General features: G+C 40.4%; 2 protein-coding genes across 5 annotated transcripts in view; one reads left to right on the top strand and one right to left on the bottom strand.

Moving 5' to 3' along the window:
- Positions 1-15,403, bottom strand: part of PDZK1 (PDZ domain containing 1) — a 77,675-nt gene extending 62,272 nt beyond the window's left edge. Inside the window, exon 1 of the mRNA XM_072644622.1 lies at positions 15,142-15,403. The gene's annotated coding sequence lies outside the window, so the exon portion shown is untranslated. The remainder of the gene's footprint in view (positions 1-15,141) is intronic.
- Positions 57-24,511, top strand: CD160 (CD160 molecule). 4 transcript variants are annotated; one of them, XM_072644634.1, is made up of 5 exons: positions 57-136; positions 13,171-13,298; positions 16,591-16,941; positions 20,146-20,280; positions 24,100-24,511. In XM_072644634.1, the coding sequence occupies exons 2-5, from the start codon at positions 13,223-13,225 to the stop codon at positions 24,105-24,107; spliced, it is 570 nt and encodes a 189-aa protein (XP_072500735.1). In that variant the 5' UTR covers positions 57-136; positions 13,171-13,222; the 3' UTR covers positions 24,108-24,511. The 4 variants fall into 4 exon arrangements, with proteins under 4 accessions (XP_072500735.1, XP_072500732.1, XP_072500734.1 ...); XM_072644631.1 differs by lacking the exon at positions 24,100-24,511 and having other exon boundaries at positions 20,146-24,091; XM_072644632.1 differs by lacking the exons at positions 57-136; positions 24,100-24,511 and adding an exon at positions 144-899 and having other exon boundaries at positions 20,146-24,091.
- The last annotated feature ends 2,385 nt before the right edge of the window (positions 24,512-26,896 follow it).

The raw sequence follows: 26,896 nt of genomic DNA on the forward strand, positions 1-26,896 counted from the left end.
AGCTAAAACAGACTCAGGCACGTGACAGAAATAAAGGAAGTGGTAGTGGGGGAAGGGTGGGAGTAAGTTCAGGTTGAGTGTTCGGTTGCCAGAGCCCCCCAAACTGACAGCAAAGAAGCTCAGCTCTGGATGCAAGGTAAAGAGGTCCCAGCGTGCCGGGTTTGCAACGGGGAGGCAGGAGACAGTGGCAGAGAGGAGGGCAAATAACACAAGGACAGACACCTACAGGGGCATCCCATGGCTCATTAAATAAAGAGCACATGTCTTAGTCTGCTATTCAAGGCATTCTCTCCTTAAGCTGGATTCAGTCTACCTTCCAAGCATTCGTTCACGGTACTTCCTCCCTATATCCCCAGACTTGCCCTCTCCTACCTCCAAATCTTCCCTTGTGCTTTTCACTATGTCTGTAATGAACTCCTGTCCCCATCCCCATCCTATCTTCACCCTTTGCCATCCCTTCCTTCCTTTAAGACTCAAGTCCCATGCTACCTCTTCCATGAAACCTTCCTTCCGCCCTCCCTCCCCCCCCGCCCAGGATGGAAGTGGTCCTTCATTCCATAAACCTGTCAGGACATTCTATTTAACACACAAAGTAGGACTCCTAATTTTGACAGGATGGCTATCAGGGGACTTTCGTAGGTCTAACCTAAATCTCCTTTTGCTGTGATTTGAATTATCAGCCAGGATAAATGATGGAGGAGGGAGGGAGGACTACTTAGAGGTGAAGACATCAGGGTAGATTTGGGGTTGGATCCTAAACTTTAGGGGACAACTGTCATGCTCTTCTACAACTGCCTCCATTCACCATTGCTGGAGAGGGAGACAGATTCGCTGGTCTGAATTGGACTCTGCCAGTATTTAAGGGACTTCACATCTCTAGGTCCAAGACATAGATCCAGGTAGGTCTGTTGACTGTGAGAGAAAGGATTTTTTGATGTTTGAACTTTTCAGGCAGTATGTATCTGAGGAAGAAGTGGAAGGAGAAAGTATTTTTTTTTAAATCTCCTGAACTGTATATTCTGAAAGCACTGAGAAAATATGAAAATGAAGAAAATTCTGGCTCTGCATCATTCACAGCTAGTGATCTGATTGCTTTATAACTTCAAAAGCTTCAAGGATTTGACTGTACAACAATTTGGTTGTATTAAATGTTTAAAATACATGGTTCTAATGACTGGTGCTTAAGTATTGTTTTCACTTAATTTTTTTTTTTGGTAAATTTTTTTATTTTAAATTTAAATACAAAATGAGAAAAGGGGGGAAACATTGTTATGTACACAGCAGACCATAAGAGAGGATTCAATATAAAACAATCAATTTCTATTTCAAGAAAAGCTAAATAGTAAATACTACACATTATTTTCAAAACTGCCCAGCTTCTCTTTGCTTCTTTGTTAGTTTTCTTTGTTCTCTGCTGTGTATTTTTAACTTTTTCCCCCCTTATCCCTCACAAAGGCTATAATTAAGTGTACATATATATATATATATATACAGACATAAATATCGATAAACATAGACATATATACACATATATACTCATACATATATGTAAGACTGTACCATGCTTATTTCCTCCCATCTGTTTCTGAAGGTGGATAGCATCTTCTTTCATAAATCCAAGTCTTTTCATGTTTTTCTATCATTTCCTACACCACAGCAATATACACACCCTATCTGAGAGATTGTCTATGAAAGATTTCCCCCCAATTTTCTGCACTTCTTCTGTTCTTGGCTAGATAAGTTTTATTTATACAAGAAAATGTAACTGAAATAATCAAAATTATCCTTTTTTTACATTTCAACAATGTTCTCACTTTATAATATAGTTTAAGGTCTGATGCTGCTGAATCTACTTCCTCTACATATTTTTTCCTTTTTTTTAAGTTCCTGAACTTTTCTTCTTCCAAATGAACTTTGAAAAATAATATTTTTTCTAACTCAGTAAAATAATTTTTAGTAATGTAATTAGGATGACATTGAATAAGTAGCTTTGTTGGTAAAATTGTCCTTTTTAAAATTATATTGGCTTTACCTACCCATGAACAATGAATATTATTTCAACTATTCTGATCTGAGTTTATTTGCATAAAAAGTGTTTTATATTTATGTTCATATAGTTCCTATGTTTGTTTTAGCAGGTGTACACTCAGATATTTTAAATGGTCTAAAACATTATCAAATAATATTGCAGACACATACTGTAGTTTCTCTATTTTTCACTGTTGATTAAGCCTATTTTAACTTTAACTGTGTTACTATCCTTGCTTTTTTTAGTTATTAAATTCTATTCCTGCCCTTTATTTTATCTGTGTGTATCTCTCATTTTTATGTTTCCTGAAAGCAACATATTGTTGAATTTAAATTTTTAATCTGCTATCCGTTTCCATTCTATGAGTAAATTTGTCCCATTCACATTCTAAGCTACAATTACTTATATATATGTATTCCTCCTTCCTATTTTTCCTCACTAGCCTTCTTACACTATTTACCCTATCCCTCCTCACTCCTCTGCTTTACTTCCACCTGCTACCTTGCCCTCCTATTCCTTAACCTATTCACCCCTCTAAGAGTCTCTCCTTTATCCTCTCCCTCCATACTATGCCTTTACCCTCTTATTTCTTTCTGAATTTAGAAAACTTTTATACCCTTCTAGATATATGTTGTTACCTCTTTAACCCATTTGCTCCCCCAAATAGATTCTTCTGTCAGTTTTTCCTTCTATGCCTCCTTTATATGAGATAATTACTCCTTTTTCTCTCTCCCTTCAGTTTTATCTTTTTAGAATTACCCAGTTATACTCAGCTCAACCCAAGCCTTTCTTTCAAATTACACAAATAATGACAACAATCATAGGAGTACCTTATATTTCTCCTGGATGTTATATGTCAAATTTTCCCTTAAGTTCTGGGATGTTCAACACAAAAACCTGAAAGTCAGTTTATTAAATGTCCACTTTTTTCTTCATTCAGGATTATACTTAATTTTGCTGCGTAAATTACTCTTGGTCTCTATGCCAGCTCTTTTGATCTATAGAATACAGAATTCCAAGACCAATGGTTCTTGCTAGGTCTTATATAATCCTTATTGTAGCTTCATGATATTTAAACTGGTTTTTTTTCTTGTTGTTAACAATATTTTCTCCTTAATCTGGGTGCTTTGAAACTTGGCTATGATGTTCCTGTAAATTTTCCGCCTGGAATCTCTTTCAGGTGATGATTAGTGGATTTTTCTATTTCTGCTTTGCTTTTTTGTTCTAGAACTTCGGCACAATTTTCCTTGATAATTTCTTGTAATATTGTGTTGAGATTCTTTCTTTTAATCAGAAATTTCTGGTAGTCCAACTATTCTTGCATGATGTCTCTGTGATCTGTTCACTAGATCAGTGATTTTTCTGATGAGATGTTTCACTTTCTCTTCCATTTTTTCATTCCTTTCATTTTGCTTTATGACTCAGTGTCACAGAATGTCATTAGCTCCCCCTTCCCCAATTCTACTTTTCAAGGAATTATTTTCCTTCCTTAAGTTTTTGATTCATAATTTTCTTGGATTGCTCTTTTGTTCTGCCTAATTTTTCCTTGATCTCTCTTACTTGATTTCTAAAGTCTTTTTTAAGTTCTTCCAAGAACTCTTTTTGTGATTGGGACCATTTGATGCTTCTCACTGAAAAAGGAGAGCTTTTTTAGCTCCATTATCTTCCTCTGAATATTGATTCAGATCTTCTCTATCCCCATAGTAAATATCAATGGTTGGGTTCTTTCTCCTTTGCTTGTTCATTTTTATTTATTTGTTTGTTTTAGCAGATATTAGTGAAATCAAGTTGTAGTCCTGAGGTATGGGGAATGATGCCCCAAGCCTCAGGTCCTTCTTATTGTTATTTTCTGAGGTCTATCTTGGGGCTCTCTTCCCCACTCCTAAACCATGGCTAGGGCCCCCAGCCACACTGTCCCACAAATAATCTGGCTTCCTGTGGTCCCTCCAGTGGCTGCAAACTATAGCTGTCCTGTCTGCCCTGGCACTGAAACCAGGGACTCTGCTCTTCTCAAGTGCCTATAGCCAATAGGGCCATTGCCCCCTTACTACTACACTCACCAGGTGTGTGCTAGCTCCTTCTCCTGGCAGCCAAAGTCCTGCCATGTTTGGTCAGCATAATTGTGCTTGGCGTCCCTCAACAATGGAGGGTCTTTCAATCTTTTCCTACTTAGCCATCGGACCTGACCCCCTCGCCATCGTCTGCTTGTTGTTTGTTGATATTGCAGTCAGCCTGAAGGTGTTTGCACTTCACTCAGGCCCAACCTCTACCCTCTGAGGTTGGGTCTTTCCTGGGGTCTTCTCAAGGTAGACAATTAGACAACAGGAGGACAACTGCTTTACCCCATGTTTTGGTTTTGTGGGAGAAATTTGGAGAGCTTAAAATTTTCTGACCTACTCTACCATCTTTCCAGAATCCTCTTTCACAGACAATTTTGTTTGTAGTGATCCCATCATATAGGTCCTATTATAACAGGACTTGACCTAGACCATTAAGTTAAACCTAATAGGACTTGGAACTAGATAGTAGAAACGAACTAGTCCAGACACTTTACAGATGAGGAAACTAAAGGCTAAAGACACATAAAAAGAGGCTTGAGCCCAGGTCCATAAGACTCTCATAAGTGGAGAGTGATTGCTCGATACTCTACTTGCCTTCATGAGGGGCAGAGTTATAAAAAGCCTGGGAGAAGAGAGATCCTGCTCCTTTGGCTTCCAGCTTCAAGAGAGTAGACACAGGGTTCCAGATGCTCTTTGGGGAGAGCTCCCCAAGAGGAAAGAGATATTCTGAGAAGTCGAACATAGAGGAGCCAGTACTTCTATCATGTCCCTATCTTCAGTTTTACTACACTGGAGACTTTGAGGAATTTTTCCTTGGGTGGGGTTTAGGACTCTCTCTCTCTATCTCGTGCTCTCTCTCTCTTAGTTGAGTTTCAAGAGACAATTTCAGTCAAGGGACCTTCCACAGGTTTTTTATTGTTCACAAACAGTAAATAGTAGATGCAAAATTGGAATACTTTGAATCCAAGATCCATTTTCTCTGGCTCCAAATACTACCCTGTCCACTACAATACATGGAATATAATGAAACTCTCACCTCTCATCTGGTCCTGGATTCTCTAGCACAACAAGGCCAGCCTTGGATCACATGCAGACATGTCACACTGATTGATACTGAGCCTACAGCTGACAAAATCCCTTAAATCTTTTACATGTTCTCCATCCTCTAAAAATGCAAATGATTTTTCTTTTTTAAAACCACTCTTGGTCTAAGTCTTAGCACTGATGACACAGAGAGAGAGAAAGAGTTAAGCTTTAGGTTTGGCCTCTTCGAGGCCTAGAGAAATCCCTTTTGGGGTTGGTGTATTACAAGAAACTCTCTGCAGAGCACATACAGAGCTGGTGGTCACAGTCTGGACCAGAGAGAGAATGGGGGACCTGACATAGATCTATTCTGATCCTGAGAATTCTATGGTTCAGCCTCAAGGTCACATGTGACCCTCTAAGTCCTCTGACCAAATCTAAACTTCACAGAACAAAACCCTCCCCTCATCTTACCTCCCTAGCCACTCAAATTAGAGGTGAATGCTTCCCTCCAGCATCACCACCAGGATGAAATTGAAAGGATTTGTTCTGTAAAAGTTGGGCTCAGTCAAAAGGCCATACCCACAGATCTAGAAGGCCACATGTGGCCTGGAAGCCAAAGGTTGAGCTTCTTACACTGCTGCTATTTCTCTGATCACTTTCGAATGGATGCTCTGAAATGAATGACCACTCCAGCTACGCTTCCAGAAGCTTCCTTTTAACCCCAAGACTCACTAACCAGTCGGTGGGTCAGTAGCTCAGCTAGCATGTTCATGCTGAATAACTGGCACAGTCACTTTTGCTAAGTGCTGGGAAAACAAACAAAGGGGAAGAGACAATTTCTGCTCTCCAGCAGTCAGTGGAGGAGACAACACATAAAGAGCTGTATGCAAACAGAATACGTATAGAATAAATCAAGGGGTTGTCTCAGAGGGAAGATGTTAAGGTTAAGGAGGATTGGGAAAGGGTTCTAGCAGATGGTTAGGCCTTTAGATGAAACTTGAAGGAAACCTGGGAAGCCAGGAGGTGGAGATGAGGAGGGAGACTGTTCCAGGTATTGGGGGCCAGCCAGTGAAAATGCCTGGAACCAGGAGATGCAGGAGATGTTTTGTCCAAGGAACAACAGAGAGGCCATTGTCACTGAATGACAGAGTATGTGGAGGGAGCAAAGGTGTAAGACTGGGAAGGAAGGAAGGAGCCGACTTATAAGGGGTTTTAAAGCCAAACAGAAAATTTTATATTTGATCCTGGAAATAGTAGGGAGCTATTGGCATTTACTGAATGAGAAGGAGGTTTGATACAATCAGACCTGCACTCTGGGAAAAGTATAATTTGATAGCTGAGTGGAGATGGATTAAACTATGAAGAGACTTGGGGCAAGGAGACCAGTATCAGACATAGCAAGAGCTGATTATTAAATTTTCAGTGTGAGCATTCACACCTTGGAAATTCCTACACTAAAAATCAGGGCCTGATTTATTATTTTGTTTATTTCTAGACTTAAGAAAGTAATGGAGAAAATGTTAATAATGTAGATTAAATTTTAAAAAGTAACAGTGCCTTTTGGAGATTCAGTTGTTAAATATTTAACAACACACCCATGCCACTATACGAACTGGATGAAAGTGGTCTTTAGTGGCAGGGAAGGGGATGTATATGTTAATGTTACAAAGGTAGACCCAACAAGCCAGTTGGGAGAGCATGGGACTTTGCTAACACCTGGAGCAGGATCCATTCATCCTAAGGGGAAGTCCCATGAGGTGACAGTCCCAACCCAAAATGACTCATTTTTACAACTCTCCCTAAAGGCAAGTCTAGTTCCTAATGCTAGAAGAGAGGAAAGGAAGAGTTGATTTGGCTCCAACAGACCCTTGAAGGTCCCGGCTTATGCCTAACTGAAAGGGTAATTAAGAGGCCATGGGTTGATTCTAAAATTTGAGATCACAGAATGACTGATATGGTTTAAGATCATCCCCCTCCACCCCAACCCTCCTCTCACCCTAGCCACTTACATTAGAATGCTTCCCCCCAGAATCATTGGATTAGATATTCATGGGAACTTCTAACCTACCACCAGACTGAAATTGAACCACTCCAGAGATGGGTATAGACACAGGCTTCTGGATGATGGAATTTTTGGTCATACCAACTCTTACTAGAATGTAGTAGGCAGTAATACCCTCTAGTGGTCAGAATGCTGAACTACCTCTCTGGAGATGGGCCTTAAATGGAAAAAAAAATCACAAAATCAAACTTGGAAAGGCCTTTGGGGATCATCTTGTCCAACTTCCCACCCCATTAAAGAATCCTTTCCTTTTTTTAAAAAATAGTATTTGATTTTTTCTAACTATATTTAAAGACAATTTTAAATTAAAGAATCCCTTCTAAAGCATTATTGACAACCTCTGCTTCACTTATTCAATAGTTAGAAAAATTCATCTCTTGCCTAGATTATTACAACAGCTTCCTCAGTGGTCTTTGGGTCTCAAATCTCTCCCCATCCATCCTCCAAACAGCTGCCAAAGGGATTTTCTTTTAGCAAAGACATGACCATGTTAATCTCCTATTCAATGAACTATAGGGTCAATATAAGCTCTGTTGGCTTTTGAAGATCTTTACAACAAGGACCTTTCCTACCTTTCTTTTTACACGTGACTTCACTCTGTGCACTATATATGGTTAGAAAACCATACTGGTCTATTTGTTACTGGAGTCTTTATCCTAGATTAGAATAAGCTGTCTCTTCTCCCTCGCCTCATAGACTTCCTCACTCCTATCAAGAAGCAGTTCAGTATCAGCTTCTACATGAAGTTTTCCCTATTGCCCTTATGCTCCCCTGCCCAGTGACTACATCTTTATTTTGTATTTACTGTGCACATCCATCAATAGGTGTACAGGCTCATTGTCTTCCTGATAGAACTTAAGGCCCTTGAGATCAGGGATTGCTTCATTTTTTGTTTTTATATCTGCAGCATCTAGCATGGTTCTTGACACCTAGTAGACACTTAATAAAGGCTTACTAAATTGAATGGTAATCAAGCAATCAGTCCATAAACGTTTATTAAGTATCTACTATGTACCAGGCACTGGGGATACAAAGAAAAGATAGAAAGGTAAGGCCAGCCCCTGATTTCTAGGAACTTGCATTGTCACGGGGAAGACAACATGCCAACAAATAAGCTAAATATAAGATATGTGCGTGCATGCATGTGTGTGTGTATGTATATATACATACACACACACATATGTATATATGGTATATATAACACAAACTGACAGAATCAACAGAGGGGAAAGTACCAGAATTAAGGGAGTCCAGAAAAAAGGCTTCTTATAGAAGGTAGCATTTTACTTGAGACTTGAAGGAAGTCAGAGAAGCAAGGAAATGAAAATGAGGAGAGAATTCCCTGCATGAGGGACAGCCACTGAAAATGCCCAGAGTCTAGAAATGGAATACCTTGTTTGAGGAACAGCAGAGAGGCTGGTGTGATGGAATCAAAGAGTAGATGGGGTGAGGGAAATGTAAGAAAACTGAAGGAGCAGAGAGTCTAGGTTACAAAGGGCTTTGAATGTCAGAGGATTTTATATTTTGTCCTGGGGGTGATAGGGAGTCACTGGATCTTATTGAATGGGGTGTGGAGGGGTGATGTGGTCAGACATTAGCTTAAGGAAAATTGAATTGATGGCTGAGTGGAGGAGAAGGGAGAGACTTATGGTGGGAGATCAAACCTGTTCCCAATAGTCCAGGCCTGAAATGATGAGAGCTTTTACCAGGGTGGTGGCAGTCAGTCCATTGATAAACATCTATTAAGCACCTACTATGCACCAGACACTGTGCTGGAGTATTAGAGGAAAGACAGGAAAATACAAGAGATGTTGCAAGGGTAAAGTGGACAGGTCTTGATGAGGTCAAAAGTTGATAACAAAGTAAAAAGAAAAGTTTTGGAGGCCCCTATTTTAGACCAACTTCCCAAGGAGTTTAGCCACACAAGGGATAGATACCTTAAGTAGGATTTTTTGAGGATGGGCATGATATAGTGACCATGACTAAATCAGTTCTTCCAAATATGGTCTGAACCAGTGCAGAGTGCTTTGAAATTATTATCACTCATGTTCTGGATATTATATTTCTACGACTCCAGCCTCAGATTTGCATGAGCTTTTGGGGGCAGATATTTCACAGTGAAATGCTTAGGTCTTTCATATCTTCCCCCATTTTGTATTGGTCCCTATCCATATTTGTAAACATACAATTGATTATAAGTTCAAAGGATCATAGATTTAGAGCGAGAAAGGAACTTAAGGGTCAACTAGTCCAACCTGGCATTTTATGGATGTAGGAGCCAAGGTTCAGAGAAGTTAAATGACTTTTGCGCAAGGTCACTCTCGTAATAAATAGAAAAGCCAGGATTTGAACACCATGAACTCCAATTCCAGCTGTCTTCATACTATACCATGCTGCTTTCAAAGCTTTAAATTTATCCCTCTTTTTCATCTTGCTAGCTCAGACGATCTTCTAAACCTATTGATATCTTTCTGAATTTTGATTGTGTTAATTTAAAAATGTCAGGAGTATTAAAGCTCAGAATGAACTAAGGGGAACAGAAGGCTAAGGTCAACCAAAGGAATTTTTTGTTTGTTTTAGCTCGTAGGGGTAAAGTGAGGATCAAAGAAGAGATAGGGGCTACTGCTCACAAAGCAGATGAGATGAGAAGGCAGAGCTGTTCAATTTTTATCTTGCTTTTGAATTATCTGCCAAAGAGAATGATCTTTGGAGTGGAAAGAACAGAACAAAATGAAACAATATAGCATTACTGATAAAGATCACATATTTAAAACCTGCATAAACATTAGTGGTCATATAATCCAACCTCCTTATTTTACAAATACGAAAATAAGCTCAGGAAATGACATTGGTGGGATCTGAACCCATCGCCTCTGACTTTACTGCCAATGCTCATTCCACTGTGCCACAGGGCAGAATAAGAATACCCTTAGTTATCACCGATGAATTCAAATCACCTGGCTGGGATAAGCTACAGCACAGAGTCCCTAAAGAACTGGTTAATATGATTGTTGAGCCACCATCACTGATACTTAAAAGTTCAGAGAGAATAGAAAAAGTGCCACTGGATTGAAGAAAGGTAATGTCCTGATTTTCAAAAAAGCTAAGAGAATGGAATTAGCAAACTCTAGGCCAGCAAGGTTGACTACAATTCCTGGAAAAGTTCTAAAATATATTAAAGAGATGGTCATTGATTGGAGCAAGATGGCGGAGAGAGAGGAAGCATTAGAGTCTAGTTTGTCCATCATATCCCCTCAACAAAGATTTGGAAAATATACCAAACTGAATTCTGATCAGAAAAAAAAAGAGAAAATCCCCGTGAGTTTATTTTTCCAGCCCAAGGCAGACTAGGGAGACAGAGATGAATGTAGGTGGCTACTGGGGACAGGGGCTGCCCAGGAGTGCAGGAGCATTATTACCACCACCCATGAACAGAAAAAGGATCAGGATAGCGTGCCAGGGCAAGAAGCACCAAGGCAGGAAAAAAAAAAGAGATAGAAAAGCAGGAAGTACCAAGGTAGAGATTCCAGAGGATCTCAACAAGAGCTAGGTACAAGAACAAGTGACACCTGGCTGCTTTGCTGCCCAATGCAGATAGTTCTGGACAGTTCTGGGACACAGATCTACGGTGGAGAAGAGCAGTTATGAGTGTTGGACCTTGCTGTGCGTTGAGCAAGGAAAAAGATGCAATAAGCAAACACCTAGTTGTAGGGATCGAATCCCAGGAGCACAGCACAGTATCTCAGACTAAAGGGACAATCTGTTATGGGTTTGGTACTTCTTGCCTTCTCAATGGGTAGAGAAAAAGAAAGAGGGAAGGACAGAACTGGAAACTGAAAATAAAAGTAAATTAAAAGAGAAAGATAGTTAGTCAATCAACATCCAGAAATGGAAGCAGTGATTACAAAGAACCAGAATGGCTTCAATTACAGTAAGTCATATGAGGAGTCAGAAGCAAAATGGTGGAGTAGTGGGAAGAAATACAGTCAGCTTCTTCCCCTTCCCCTATCCCCACCCCTGACAAAATGACTCCAAACAGACCTAGAAAACGCATCAGAACAAATTCCAATTGGGAAATAAAAGCAAATTATATTTATAGCATTCCCAGTTTAGCAACTCTTCCCAAAAAGGAATTAAATTTACTCCAGTGTGATCTAAAGTTCTATAATTCTGTTTAACTACAAGAAAAGATGGGGTAGGCAGCACTGGACGACAAGTTTGTGTGAACAAGATGTAGGGGTTTCGGTGGACTGCAAAGTCGAGATGAATCAGCAGTGTGACCTAGAAGCTAACACAGCTAATTCTCTCCCAAGCTACAGCAAAGACCCCAGGTCTTTTGGTACCCAGGCCTATGGAAGTCAGTCCTGCCCAGATCAATCTATCTCTGGGACAGCTCTGAGCTCAGCTCTGAGAAGGACACCGACAACAGAAGACATCCAGAAGAAGGTGACCAAAGTGATGAAGAACCCTCATCACTCTAATCTGAAGGTCAATTGAAAGAAATAAAGATAGATAGATAGATAGATAGATAGATAGATAGATAGATAGATAGATAGTCTAAAAAAGACTTTAAAAGGGACATGATAGTGTTTTTTTTTGAAGGGATTAGATATATTCTTCTTGGTCTCTGATGGGAAAAGTAGGTGTCATAGACATAAACAAAATGGACAGATTTAGGGTTAACATGAGAGGGAAATTGGAAGCAGGTGGAACTGTACAAAAGTGGAATGCCCTTCGTTGGGAGGTACTGGGTTCCTCCATCACTAGAGGTTTTTAAGTGGATGATCATGGGATATTGTGGGTAGGTTCATGAATGGGTTGAAGGAGATGGCATTTGACATCTTTTTCAGTTCTGATATTTTGTGATTCTAAGTAACAAGACTTGAAAACAGGATTTCTGTCTCCTACTTAAATGTTCTTTCCACTGTTTTTTGGAAGTCCACCAGACTGCAAATAGGCATGCAAGAATTTTACAAATAGAAGCTGTCTGGGTTCATACTTCCATCCTAGGCAAAATGGAGGCAATGGCCTTCCTTTGCTGCTCTAAACCTCCAGTCCTCTCCATATTCATCCGCTCTTTCTCTAATATCACAGATTTCTCCCTTTCCATGGGGGCCTTCCTCCCTCTTTTTTGGCATGTCACATTGCCTCCAAATTTTCAAGAAACCCTAACTTGATCCTACTAGGTCCCATTTACCTTACATTTAAACCCTTTCCCCCGCTTTAGATAAAACTTTAAACAGATACAGCCTTTATTTTGTCACCAACCACCAATCACCTTGACCTCTTTTGTTGTTTAATCATTTCAGTCACATCTGACCCTTTATGACTCTATTTGGGGTTTTCTTAGTAAAGATACTGGAATGGTTTTTCCATCTCCTTCTCCAGTTCATTTTATAGATGAGGAAACTGAGACAAACAAGGTTAAATGACTTGCCCAGGATCACAAAGCTAATAAGTGTCTGAGGTCAGATTTGAACTCAGGTTTTCCTGACTCCAGGTCTAGAACTCGAAGTACTATGGTGCCACCTAGTTCCTGCAATCTGATTTCAATCCTTACTAGCCCTACTGGAGCTGCTTGAGGCAGCTGGTGGCACAGGGTTAGGTAAGCTGTGGTGAGCCACCTAGATGCCCTATCTCACAAGGCAATTGTGAGCACAGATTTATACCACTAAAGGTGCTATATAAAATCAGTGTTCCCTCAATATCCTCTCTCCTGGCTCTTGATCTCTGACCCTGCTTCTGTTTTTCTGTTCTTTCCTCATTCTCCACTACTCCACCACTCTGTACCTCCTGTTCTCCTCCCCTCATTCTTCCATTTACTCCTTTCCATCCCAATTAGATGACCTCTCCCTTCCCAAACAATCTTCCTACTTGTGTACTCTGGTTCAATGAAACTGAAGCCCTGGGTAGAACAAGGTCTCTGGTGGTCATTAGTCACCCTTACACCTGTCCTCACCATGTTGTGTCCATTCTGTGCTTGTCTGTTTCAGAAAAGAGAAGCCAGGGACACCAAAGTGAACCTGCCTTTGGTTTCAACCCTAGATGCTGCTCATGGCGACTTGCTTGAAGTGTTTTCTCATGGTTGTCCTAATGGTAGCAGTGGACATTAAGAGAGCTGGTAAGACCAGACCCTTAAAGAGAAAATCACATCAGGACATAGCTGGGCAGGGAGGAGAGGTGGAATGGCAGCCCAGTAAACATCTTTTTAGGGGGAGGAAGGAATTATTCCAAGTCATGCCAACACTTTTCAAAGGACAAACTCCATCTTGGAACAATTCCAGTTTATTTGCTTCCCCAGGCCACTTTACCCTATCCCTGACCCTCAAACGTGGCAATGTAATACAATGAAAGGTCTTGGAGCTGGTAGCCAACTAGATGGTCTAATTCAAATCCAGAGACTGCCTCAGACAATTTCCTTGACCATGCTTCAGTTTTCTTATTTGTAAAAGGGGAATGGAGGGAGGGGAAGGTTGGGAGGAGGAATAACCCCCACCTCTCAGTACTGTGAGGAGAAAATGTACGTGAAAGCATTTTGAAAACTTAAAAGCCCTATGCAAATGTAAGGTATTATTCTAATTTCTTTAAACACTAGAACATGAAGGGTCCTTGGAGACCAACGATTACAACTTATTCATTTCCTCAATGAGATATTAAAGCTCAAAGATGCAAATGACATGCCCAAAGTTATGTGGAAAGTCAATCACAAAATCACTGGAGGGGATCTCAGAAACTATCAACTCCAGTCCTCTCATGTCACAGAAAAAGAAATGGAGCCAGAGAAGGTGAAGTAACTTACCCAGTGATATTCAATGTCTAGAAAAATTGAAGGAAGTATTACTAAAGGGAAGGCTGGTGAACATCTAGAAAAGGAGGCAATCACCACAAAGACAGCATGAAGCCTCCCTCATGTGGTTTTCTTGTTGTTTTTCCAAAGGACTTACTATATTGAGAGGTCAGAGGAATGCTGCAAATATGGTAGACATGGTTTACTTAGATTTTAGCAAGGCATTTGATAAAATTTGTCATGGTCTTCTTGTGGAAAAGATGGCGACATGTGGGCTACAATCAGATAGATTCAGAAAATGCTAGGACCAAACTTCCTAGTCTTTGTTTTTATTTGTTTTTTGCAGTGGGAAAGACAAGGCAATTGGGGTTAAGTGACTTGCCCAAGGACACTGTCAAGTGTCTGAAGCCAGATTTGAACTCAGGTCCTCCTGACTCCAGGCCTGGTGTTCTATTCATAGCACCCTTCTTAGCCTTAAGAATAACACAAAATTAAATGGGCTATCTTCAGGAGGTGAAGGGTTCACCCCTCATGAATGGTCTTCACATAATTTCTAGATGACTACTTGACAGGTATATGGAGGTACAGGTTGAACCACAAAGTCTCATCTAACTTTGTGATTCTGATTCTTAGTAGTAGTATTCATGGTCTATTTTGGGGGAGCCCATAACCACCAAATTCAACTGAATAAATCTGGCCTTTGTTTTGGTTGTAAAGACTTCCCACTATTTAAAGGTGAAATTATCCCCCTAATCCTAGCAGCGCCTTCCCTGGGAGAATCTCATAGAATCATAAATCTGTTAGAAACCTCAGGGATCTTTAGGCCCAATAACTACCTACCCCACCCAAGGTGTGACCCTTGCCAACAACATCCCTGACAAGAGATTACCCAACCTTTGCTCAATGATCACAAATTAAAAGGAACTTACAAGTCATCAAGGGAAGTCATTTCATTTTTGGAGCTCAGGTCATTTGCTGAAGGAAGAAGGGGGGATGGAGAAATGGGGAAATAGAGGAGAATGAGAAGCAGGGTGCATAACCTTGAACAAATCTACCTTCTCACAACTCCCAACGCTTTATCCAAGTATCAGATTAAAATTAATATCAAAGGCAACCTTGGAAAGAAAAGGACAACATGCAATTTAAGTATATGGAGAAAAGGGACTAGCAGGCCTACCTTTTTGTTTTAGAAGAGGAGGTCTGGCTCTTTACCTCCAGGTCACAAAGCCTACTCATGCTAAGGTTCCATGTTCATTTCCATTCATGGGTCCTATTTTTTTTAAGCAATCAGTCGATATTCTTTAAGTTTTACTATTTGATAAGCAGCACTGTGCCAAGTATTATGGAGGAAGATACAAGAGGAGGCTATAACTGTTCCCTTCCCCTCAAAGCACTGAAGAAACCAAACTAACACATATATAGGGTCAGGCATGAGTTTAGAATCATATGTAGAATCTTAGAATCTCATAAATATAGATTATGAATTCTTAGAATCCTAGAAGCTCAGAATCACAGAATCTCAGCACTGGAAGGGACCTAGAGCTCATCTAGTACAATCCAGAGGAGTGGACAGAGTCCTGGACATGGGGTCAGGAAGACTGAAGTTCAAATCTTACCCCATACACTTGCTAACCTGGGCAATTAACCAATCAATAAGTACCAATTAAATGCTTATAGTTGTGCCAGACATGGTGCTATGTATTGGGAATAAAAAAAAAAAGGCAAAAACCACCCCTCCCCTTAAGGAGCTTTAAATTCTGATGGAGGAGACAATACAGTAGGTACATACAAGATGAAATCGGATTAGAATGCCTCATTTCTCAGCTGTAAAATGGGGAAGGTTGACTCAGACGGCCTAAGGTCCCTTAAAACTCTATCCTATAAATCTCTCTCCCCTAGTAGGTGCTCAGTACTGGTTAACTAATGATTGACAACAAGAAAGAAGAGAGATCCTTTTCTGGTTAGACTTGATTTTTGCCCCAGACTTACTTTTTGTTCTTTAATAAATCCAACTCAGATTTTAATTTTTTTAATTTATTTTATTTTTTTTCCAATTAACAAGCACTTATGTTCTTTCGCTCCCACTTCTCTCCCCCCAAAAAATTGGAGGGGAAAAAAACAAAAACCTTGTAACAAATCTGCATTGTAAACAAATCCCCACATCAGCCATGTGGAAAAGCCTGTGGTTTATTTCTTCAGCCCATCATCTCTCTGTTATGAGAGGGGTAGCATGCTTCATCATCCATTCTCTGGAATCATGGCTGGTCACTGCATCGATCATTGATAGTACTCAAGTTTCTCAAAATTGTGCTTACAATGTTATTACTGCATTAAGTTCTTTCCTGGTTCTGCTCACTTCCCTATTCACCAGTTCATACAAGTCTTCCTGGGTTTTTCTAAAATAGTCCCCTTTTTCATTTCTTATGATGTAATAATATTCCATTCTAATATACCGTAACTTGTCCAGTTGATGGATGCCCCCTTCATTTCCAGTTCTTTGTAACTACAAAAAAGAGTCATTAGAAATTTTTCTGGACACAAATCTTTTCCCTTTTTTTGAGCTCTTTGGGGCATAAGACTAGTAGTGCCATCTTTGCCCAGGCTAACCTTTCCCTTCATGTTCTAGGCTGCATGAATATCTTCAGCTCCAGAGAACCAGTTTTCCTGCAAGAAGGAGAAAAACTGAGTTTAAACTGCACCCTGTCACATAAGAAAGAAGAGGCTGAGGGGCTCATATTGTTTTGGTGTAAGAACAAGACAGTACAAGGCTGCTCTCCTAGGACCAGCTTGCAGCAGCTAAAGCTAAAAAGGGAATTGGGAGTGGGGGAAGGAGACACTTTGAGGGAACGATACACCTCCATAGTCCTTACCAGACTTCAGGCCAAGCTGACAGACAGTGGCATCTACCAGTGCTGTGCAAGGAGGCAGAATCCCAACACTCTCTTTCAAAGTCACTATATCTCTGTGACAATCACAGGTGAGCCACATGACGTCCAGGGGCTTCGCCCCATCCCACTAGCTTCCAGAATCTCTCTGTACAGCACATGCAACCAGTCTACTAGACATACCTTCCCAAAGCCATTGACCAGGATGACAATAAGGGTCATTAACTCATGGGCCAGACACAGAGAGGGAAGCCAAAACACATAGTGCCCCACTGAGTCTGTTTCCACAAAGGCATGCCCTCCTGCTAAAAGAATCACAGAATGGTACAACTATAGTGAACCTTAAGAGCTCATTTAGTCCAATCTCATTTCATGGATGAGAAAACCAACTCCCAGAAGTAAAAATGTTTCACCCAGAGTCACTTACATACCCCAGTCTTCTGACTCTGAATCTAGCATTCTTTCCATCATCCCATAGATTTAGCAGTTCTTGTATTCTCTGTACCTTTTAGTCATCTGTCACTGTAATGATGTAGATTGCCACAGAAAAAACATGGCAGAAAGTCTTTCCTCAAGGATATCTTTGACCTATTTGTAGATCACTATCATAAAAACTTTATAAAGATGAGAAAGGAGGTATCTGAGTCAATAGCAACTGATATATTTTTCATTGCTTTTTGGGGCTAACATTGTTCATTATTATTTCCATTCTTTTGGTGTCTTGTAAAACTATCTCTATACCCTCAAGAGTGTATTGATGCCACAGATTTCCTCAGTGGGTACCTGGTCTGGTCCAACACTCATCTTGAGTTAAGTTCTAGTTTGATTTCCTTGTATAACATAACAGGAACTGAGATATTAGGGCCAAAATGGGGTGATTCCAGTCATTGATGATGGAGGTAGAGCATTATTAAAAACATTGATAAATGTGTTCCATTCTACATCCATGTGTTGCCTTCCTCCCAAATACATTAATGAAAGAGGTCAAAGCTCAGGGTAACTGAATGACTTGTTTGCAGTCACAAGCTAGTAAGTGTTAAGAGGCAGTATCTGAACCGGAGTCTCTTCTGGTGCTTTCCTCTACACCAGGACACTTTCCAAGAGACAAGGTGATCTTTGATGATTTCAGTGGGGTTCACACTAAGTTTTCTGAAGGCCTGCTTTAGGCTCTATTGCTTTTCATGATTTTAGGAGAATCCTCTGTTGTGTTGCATGAGTTTTCATTCTAAACTGGTCTTGTGCTCAGCAGCCACCTCTGTCCACGTGGCAAAGAGATTAAATGTTTGCTGATCAAGGCAATTTCTGGCTCTTTTTCCTCCTCTTTGTGGTAACTGCTTTACAATGGTTAAACTTTTGTGAGGATGGTGATAATCAGGGACACAGATTCCCTTTCCATTCCCCATTTTTCAGCATAGTAGTAATAACAGCTGACATTTACAGAGTGCTTTTAGGTTTACAATGGATTTACACAATCTCTGTGTGTCAATCACTTTGCAAATTAACCAGTCAGCAAGCATTTATTAAGCACTTACCCTGTGCCAGACACTGTATTAAAAACAGGGAATACAACAAAAAAATAAATCAAAAAGAGCTCACATTCTAATAGAAAACATAACATGTACATAAATCAGTGCATATGAGATATGAGTGGACAAAGGTAATATCTTAAGAGAGGAAGACAGTGGGAGCTGGGAGCCCCAGGAAAAGGCAGCCCTTGAGATAAGCCTTAAAGGAAGTCAAGGATTCTAAGAGGTAGAAGTTAGAAATGCGAGCATGCCAGGTATAGGAACAATCAGTAGGAAGACATAGCCATGAGAGATGGAGCATCTTGTGTGGGTCTCCAGGGCTAGACCTTACACATGGAAAGAAGTAATAGGCTACAACACTGGATATGTAGGAAGGGTCGGATTGTGAGTTTTAAATGCTTTACCAAGGAGTTTAAGGCTAATCCCAGAACTTCAAAGTGCTCTCCATCAGTATGGTTATTCTCCTCACCATTACCCTCGGAGGCAGAGTGTTAACTGGCATTGTTATTTGCATTTTGCAGCTGAGGAGACCAAGGCTCAGAAAGGTTCAACATAGCTAGTATATGTCAGAAACAGGATTCAAACCTAGGACTCTTGTAAATCTAGGGTACTTCCCACCCTATACATGGCTATTTCTTTCTAATTCCACTGCACTAAAGTGAGCTTGCACAAAGATCATTTCATTTTACTCCTACTTAAATTTTAAATTAAAGATTTTTACTGGAAGGAGCAACAGCATAAGGAAGTCAGTGCTGGTCCATTTTTCCTGAATTTGCTAATTCTCCTGGTACCATCCCAGCGACACCTGGGAAACAATATGGTACAGTGAAAATAATGCTGGGGTCAGAGTTGGGAGACCTGGGTTTGAATTCCCTACTCTGTCACTTACTCCCTGTGTGACCTGGAGCGATCTATTTAATTTCTCTGACCCCCAGTTTCCTTCTCTTCCAAATGAAGTTGTATTAGATCACTTCTAAAGTCTCATCCAACTCTAAACCTATAATTGTACAATACTGTTTATTGTCTTAACAAACAGAAAGACAGAGAGGCTAAGGCCAAGAATTCTTTAGCAGGAAAGAGATGTACATTAAGCCTCTATATCTTCCCCTGGGGCACTTTAACAAAGGTACAACATATTCTCATTTGTCTGGGATGGTTTAGTTGCTGGTTTCAAGAGAAGGATGTTAGAGACCAGGTGGCTTGTTGATGTTCATAATAAATAACAAGATAACTTCAGCCACTTAAATGCAACAGTGAGCTCAATCCAACCAAATGAGCTCCAAATAGGAGCTCCAATAGGAGTACAAGTTGCCAAGAAACAACCCTTCACTGGTTCAGGAAGCCAAAGACAATGGGATCTAAAATAAACAAAACAGATCTAAACACCCAGCTTGTCTCTTTTCCTCTAACAATGAATGTGGGGAAATGAGAGATCAACCACCTAATGATAGTAGGTGCTTAAAAGTGTTAATAAAATTTATCTGCATCAGTGGAAGGAGTCTTCATGTTATGAATTTCCTGCACTTAAATCACAGGTAGACTTTTTTTTTAAAAGCCTAAAAAAAATGGCCATCCAAAAGCACTCATTAAATACCTATTGGGACATGATGTTACAGTAGAAGACAGAAATTTGTAAACTTCAAAGTACCATATAAGGTGTCCTTATCCTTGGAAGTGATAATGAAAAAAGAAGACTGATAAAAGCAGGTTAACAGACTCACTGACCTCTGGCATTCCCTTTAAACCTGACCATTCTGTGTTTTGAACCAGAAAAAGGCAACTACACCAAGGCAGAAACGATATACGGAGGTGCCTTACCTAGCCACAGTGAAAGATCATTCAAGACGAGCTCCCTGAAGGAAAAAATCTGGGGACTAATGGCGACAGGCTTGCTAGCCCTTAAAGGTACGTCCAGGAAGGGGGAGTACCTGAGTGTGACCTCGGGGCCGTGGACCCAGGGAACCTGGGACTCTAGGGGAAAAGCTAGCATTGCCCAACTCTTGTATGCATCATTTTGTTCTATGCCCCTATGGAGTAGCGTTGTCTGATATCTCTGTGTTTGTCCTTTGTTGCCGAAGAAGACCATGCCCTCAGAGAAATGATGACATGACTTGCACTTGACTTTGTTTTGAATGAGGGAGGGCTGTGCAGGTCACCAGCCTCACTTTTCCTCCAGTGACATCTGAATCCAGTGACCATATATTTATCAGGATGACTGGAGATGACCCAGGATGAGGCAATTGGGGTTAAGTGACTTGCCCGAGGTCACACAGCTAGTGAATGTCAAGTGTCTGAGGTGAGATCTGAACTCAGGTCCTCCTGACTCCTGAACAGGTGCACTATCCACCTAACTGCCCGTGTCTGATAGCTAATTCTAACATAAAAAACATGATTAGAACTGGCCAGGCCTTTCACTGGGAGGGAATTCAAGGATTTCAAGCTTTCTTTGGGTGAACTGTACTTTTCTGGGGGAAAAAAAAAGTCTGTCAAAAATCCAGCAACTGCTTTTAATCCTTCCCTGGAGAAGTAGGAGTTAGATATTATATGGAGGCAGGCAAAGCAGAGAGGATAGATTTTGGTTTGCTGAATAGGTGCTTGGTTTTAAAAACTACAGGCAATCCCAGGGACTGAAGAACAGGTGGATGGAAGGGCCAGGCTAATTTGTATGTCAAAACATGCGTAACAGGGGCAATGGGGAACCATCTCAGAACCTAAATATCTCCTAACTGTGAGGGGAAGGCTTTATCAAGATGAATCAGGCTCTTCCTGCCCCCACTCCCATATTTCAAGCAACAGAAAAGTGACATCAAAGTTGTGTTTGTCTAATAGCTCAGAGAAGTTTTTGTATTCCCCTTTTCAAGCTATTATGATTTTCTCAATCAAGACATATTTACTGAGCTGCCAATTCTTGAAGGCAAGGCATCTACTCCCTAATCATGTGTAGTAGATAAAGGGCCAGATTCAGAGTCTAGAGTCCCTGAGTCTGAATCCTGGCTTTGCCATTTGCATGTGTGAAAATGGACCAGTCACTAAATGTTGATGAGTCTCAATTCCCTCTCATCTATAAAACAAGCAGATTTAACTAGATGGTCAAGGTCGCTGTCAGCTTCAAATCTTGGATCTCTATTCATTCTACCTTACATTTTTCATAGCTACCACCCTGAGTACTTATTACCATTTGTCTCCTAACTGGTTTCCTTACATCAGTTACTAACTCTCCCTCCTCCCTGTCCTACACAACTGTCATATTTATCTTCCTAATTCAAGGTTCTCATTTCCCTCTTGCTCAAAAACCTTCTGCTACTCCCTCTGTCTATCAAATAAATCCTAAACTTGTTAACCTGTTGAATAAATCGTAATTTTATTCACTTAATGAATAAATGAACGAAAATCATTCATTGTTTACTATGTTCCAGACACTGTAGCAAGAAATGGACATACATATGGACATACAAATAAGCAAAACAGTCCCTGCACTTATGGAATTTATATTCTAATAGAAGACAAGTATAGAGAAATATATGGATACGTATAGAAAAGGACTGTATAGAAGTGGCTAGGGAAGAGTGTTTTTAGAAAGGAAAGTAGAAGAAAATGGTAATTGCAGGAAACAGTGATTGGAGTAAAAGGGCGGAGTAAAAGTACAGTTCCTGCCAGGCTGTATTTCCATAAGGGTTGTTGAAATAAAACTGACACACCCTTACCAGGGACTGTCGTGTGGTTCTCAGAGCTAGAGTTGGAATGGAAGGAATCAGTAAAGAGTGTAAAGGGCCTGAGACCACACAAGATAAGGTGAAGTGCTCACCTATCAGAGCCCAAGACAAAGGAGGGGATGTTCAGTTCCAGGTGAGAGCGGAGGACCACTTAGACCTAGAATGCCAACAATCCTAGAATTAATGTTTTTGCATAACAAACAAATCTCTGTGCCAGGCCTTTTTATTTCCCCATCAATGTTCCTTCTCACTCTTCTCCTCCATTCCCCATATAAATTCTAGCTATTTATTTGCAGAATGACCACAGAGCTCACTCTTAGGATGACCTTAGAGCCCTACTAGATGGTGCCATTGTTGAACCATTTTGGCTGAACTTGGGTCCTATCAAATAGCTAAGCTGTTCTGACACTGGAAGACTGCAAAGAGGAAAAGAAGGCTACAAGAAGTCAGAGTTTAGACACATTCTTTGGTGCTCACCACTACCTGTAACCCCAAGAATTTCTTCTATTCCCTCCTTTCCCTTTTAGACAAAAGGGCTAGAGACAATGAGTTTATGATGCTGACTTGATTCTTCAGGTGACTAGTTCAAGTTTCCCAGGGCATAATACAAGAAATCTAAATACCTGGTTATATGCCAGGAAATAAGCCTTAGTAACTACTTTCCGTCATTCCCTTATGCTCCCTGCACTGTTCCCATGCTCACAAAAATATGAAAATATCTACACCTGAATGAGATTATATGTAAGTTAGTACTGAATGTAAGCATTTATTAAGTCCTTAATACACTGTGCTAAACTCTCAGAATACAAAGAGAGAAGCAGAGCCAGTCTCAGCTGAAGGAGCTGACATTCATATGGAGGTGGGAGGAGGGGGCCATGACACATATAGGTCATAGCCGCAAGGCACATGAAAACTCCCCATGGTTTTCAGGGGGCAGCAGCAAAGTAGAGTGTCATGTATTGCCTTTTATATTACTTCCATTGATAAAATCATATCTGTTTCTGATGATGAACCATCTCAAAGTGCCAAAATCTTTTGCATTGAGAACTTTCTTTCCTGGGTCTTTAGAGACTATGGCTGCTGAGAGGAGGCAGGGTCTTTAGCATCATAAGAATTAGTTCCCGCCAGGCTGAATCTCTATAAGGGTTGTTACCCTCAATGAGGGCCGAGGGGGGTCAATGTGGAAGAAGGACTGGTGTTCTTGGGGGCACTCCTATTCTTGATTTCAACATCCTGGACTGTTGCCGTTAAGGTATACGGAGACTCGGTGAGGGTCAAAGTTTAGCAAAACTGAAAGCAGGAGGTGACTACAGTTTTTGAAAGTCCACATAAAATTAGGTAGGGTCCAGTGAAGTCAGTTTCCATGTATATCAGAGAACACACCCCCCCCCCCCCCCCCCATTTTTGCGATGAAGAAACTGAGGCCACTTTCCCAAAACTCATGTTGAAGTATAATTTGTCTTACTCTGTTCGCTGCTTCTGATACTCATTTTCCACAAGCCTCCCTTCCTGACAACACTCTTAAGTTAGCAATTCCTCAAGTTCTCCTTAGGGACAGCACAGCACAGTGGATAGTCTGGAAGATTTGGGTTTGAAGCCTCCCTTGACAAGTCACTACCCCTCTCTAAGCCTTAGCTTTCTCTTTTAAATAGGTATAAATACCAATAGTCCCTACATCAAAGGATGGATGCATAGTCCAAATTAGATTATGCACACAAAATATTTTACAAATCCTCTAAGATTTTTAGATCAATGAAAGCAAAGCTTATTTTATTTAATCACTGCATTTCCACCACACAGTAAGCATTTAATGTACCCTACATTTAGTTTACTCCTTTCTTTGCCCACTCACCTACAACAACAACAATTTTCCATGACTTCCCATAAATACTTGTTTGTTTTTATGCATTCCTAATCCACTCTGCATAGTAATTTTTTATAGCAGGAGCTTTAATAGTATTCAAAGTTACTAATTACTGAACTAATCCAAACCTCTGTTTTCTCACCATAGGTTTGTAAGAAGACTGGGAAAGACTCCAAAAAAGGAGGCATCAAATTCCCTGAAAAAAAATTCTGCCTAAAATTTAAGCTGTCTTTTTCCTCCTATATTTCACAAAAATTTCACTGAGAGCAGAGGGCTCTTTGAGGTGGGGAGTAATAGCTACAGGAGTCAGGAGAACTGAATTTTTCTCTCAGTTCTTCCACTGATTTGCTCCAAGACTTTGGAAAAATCACTTCCCCCTCTAAGCCAATTTCCTCATTAATAAAATGAGGTTAGTATGGATGGTCTGGTTATCCTGAAGTCTGAATTCATCTGCTAAGCAATATCCAGAATAAAATGAAGAGAAATTCAAGCATAAAGTAAATCCATCTTTCTGATTTCATTTTCATGTAAATAAAAAGATCAATTTTTAAAAAGGAAAGGCCATTGTCCAGTTCAATTTAAAAAAATCTTTATTGAGCACTGTACTAGCCCTGAGGAAGATAAGTAAGACTAAGATCTCTGGGCTCACAAGGCTCCAATGCTGGTGGAGAACATATAAAAATGAGAATGGTAAAGTACCAGAGGAGGTACAATGTACTCTTGGGATTTAGACAAAGGAGAGGTTCACATCTGAGGGTGGGTGGCAGATTCCACTTAAGAAGACTACTCATTAGTCCTTGGAGGTTCAGCAGGATTTCAGTAGTCGTCAGGGGAATGTTCCAGGTAGACAGAAAAGAAGGAGCAAAGGCACTGAGGTGGATAAGCAGAGAAAGGTCAAGAACCTCAAATTAGATTATAGTATGTATGGGAATTAGAGAAGCAGGAGGGAGCCAGACTGTGGAGGGCTCTTAATATCAAATTAAGGTAGTGAGAAGCATGGGCTTCCTTCGGTAGACAGTTGATAATCACTAAATGTACCTGAGTAGAGGGAGGACCTTATGAAAGTTGGAAGAGGGGGGGTCTTACCAAAATTAATCTGGCAGCATTGTGCAAAATGTCTAGTGTGGGAGAAGAAAGGAAGGCAGGGGACTAAAAACAGTTAGGAGTCCTATAATATAGTCTAGATGCAAGTTATGGGGGAAGACACTCTGGAGGCAGGATCTACCTACAAGATCAGACAACAGACAGAAGGGAAGTATAAGATGGACAGGATTGGTGGTACCATGAACAGAAAAAGAAAAAGTCAAGATCAGTTGGTTTTTGATTTATTCCTATCCATAGAAGTTGTACTGGTGAGAGTGAGAGGTGGGGTTTTTTAGCACATTTTTTTCTCCTTACATTTTCCTTCTTTGCTTAAAAATGAAGCTTCTAATGCAATTTTTTTAAAAATGAATTTTATTTAACAGGGGAAAGGGAAGATAGGAAAGCACAATTGAGTAGAGGAGAGAAGATAAGGAAAGCCAAGCCGAAATAACAATTGATGCCATAATCTTCTGGCAGAGATATCTATCTAGCTGCTCTTGTCTCCCTGACCCTCTGGACCTTAATGATGGTCAGCTGCCATGATTCACCACCATTCTGCAATCCCTCCTCTGCCTGACCTACTGTCCTAATCAATTGTTTAATCCTAAACAACTCTGAGTAACCAGGACCATCTGAATTCTCTAGTCCTGCTCCATGGCTACTAAACAAAATTAGAGATAATAACAAAACTGGACTGATTTCATTGATTATAAATGTACACCCCTTAACCTTTAATCTTCACCACTGCTCAGTAGTCCTATTTTGACACATACTTCTTCCCCCACTGAAACACATTCACAACTAGTAGTAACTTAACCTCCTACTTCATTGAGATCATTCAAAGACAGCTCTCTCAACTCTGCTCACTTCTCAAAATTTGCATCATTAATTTCTTTTTCCTGTCTCAGGGGAAAGGCAGATCCTGGCTATGTGTCAAGGCAGGAGGCCTTCTCCCTGTGCCCTTCCCATTTCCTCTAAGAAATTCCTCTTTAAATTGCTGTATCTCACACATCTTTAATCTCTCCTTCATCTACTGACTCCTCCCCATCCACCAAGAGACATTCTCCAATCTCTCCAACACTTCCCACCATCAAGCCTTACCTTGAACTTCCTACTGCCTCAAGCTGCCTCTTTCCTTTTCTCTTTCACCAATTATGCTAAAAGTAGTCTCCATTATGTTATTTCAATCTCTTCACCATCTCTTCACTCAATTCCTCTAGCCCTGAGGAAAGTTGCGAAGGATGACAAATGGTAACTCACTCCTATACTCTTAAGACCTATGAAGTGTTTTTACTCACATTAACCCTGTGAAGATGGGTAGCACAAGTATTAGTAGTCTTTTACAAATTTAAAAAAAAAAAACAGAAAGAAAGGCTCAGCCAGGGTAAGTGATTTGCCCAAGATGACCCAGCTAAAGTGTCATCCCACATGAGTCAGGACTAGAACTCAGCTTCCCTGACTCCAAATGAGGGTTCTTCCTACTGCTACATCAGGCTGCATCCACTGCCACACTATGCAAACTGCTCTTAAAGGTCACCAATGACTTTCATGACATTCTCTTCTACGTATCTGAAATTCTGATCCCAGTCCCTCTTAAGTCTTCCAGGAGCCTACTTCATCAGTCACTCCTTTTATTATCTTCAATCTCACTTTGCCATTATCTCAAGCTTCCATTCTTATCACTCTCCCTTTTCAATGACAAACTCTAAGAAAGAACATTACATTTGTCATCTTGGCTTCCTTCCCATCTAGTCACTTCTTACTGCAATCTGAGCTTCCAACCAATATATTTCCCTCCCTTCCTCAGAAAGGTGAAGTACTAGGTGTCCAGACAAAGCTGCTGTCCATTTTCCTTAAATGT

Source organism: Notamacropus eugenii, chromosome 2 (genome assembly GCF_028372415.1).
Source record: "Notamacropus eugenii isolate mMacEug1 chromosome 2, mMacEug1.pri_v2, whole genome shotgun sequence".
Lineage (NCBI taxonomy): Eukaryota > Metazoa > Chordata > Mammalia > Diprotodontia > Macropodidae > Notamacropus > Notamacropus eugenii.

Bases quoted from the DNA above. Each gene is read 5' to 3' on its own strand.
- CD160 (XM_072644631.1), top strand. From the start codon at position 13,223: ATGCTGCTCATGGCGACTTGCTTGAAGTGTTTTCTCATGGTTGTCCTA. The intron at 13,299-16,590 runs GTAAGACCAGAC...TTCATGTTCTAG, and splicing joins AGTGGACATTAAGAGAGCTG to GCTGCATGAATATCTTCAGC. The intron at 16,942-20,145 runs GTGAGCCACATG...GTTTTGAACCAG, and splicing joins TATCTCTGTGACAATCACAG to AAAAAGGCAACTACACCAAG.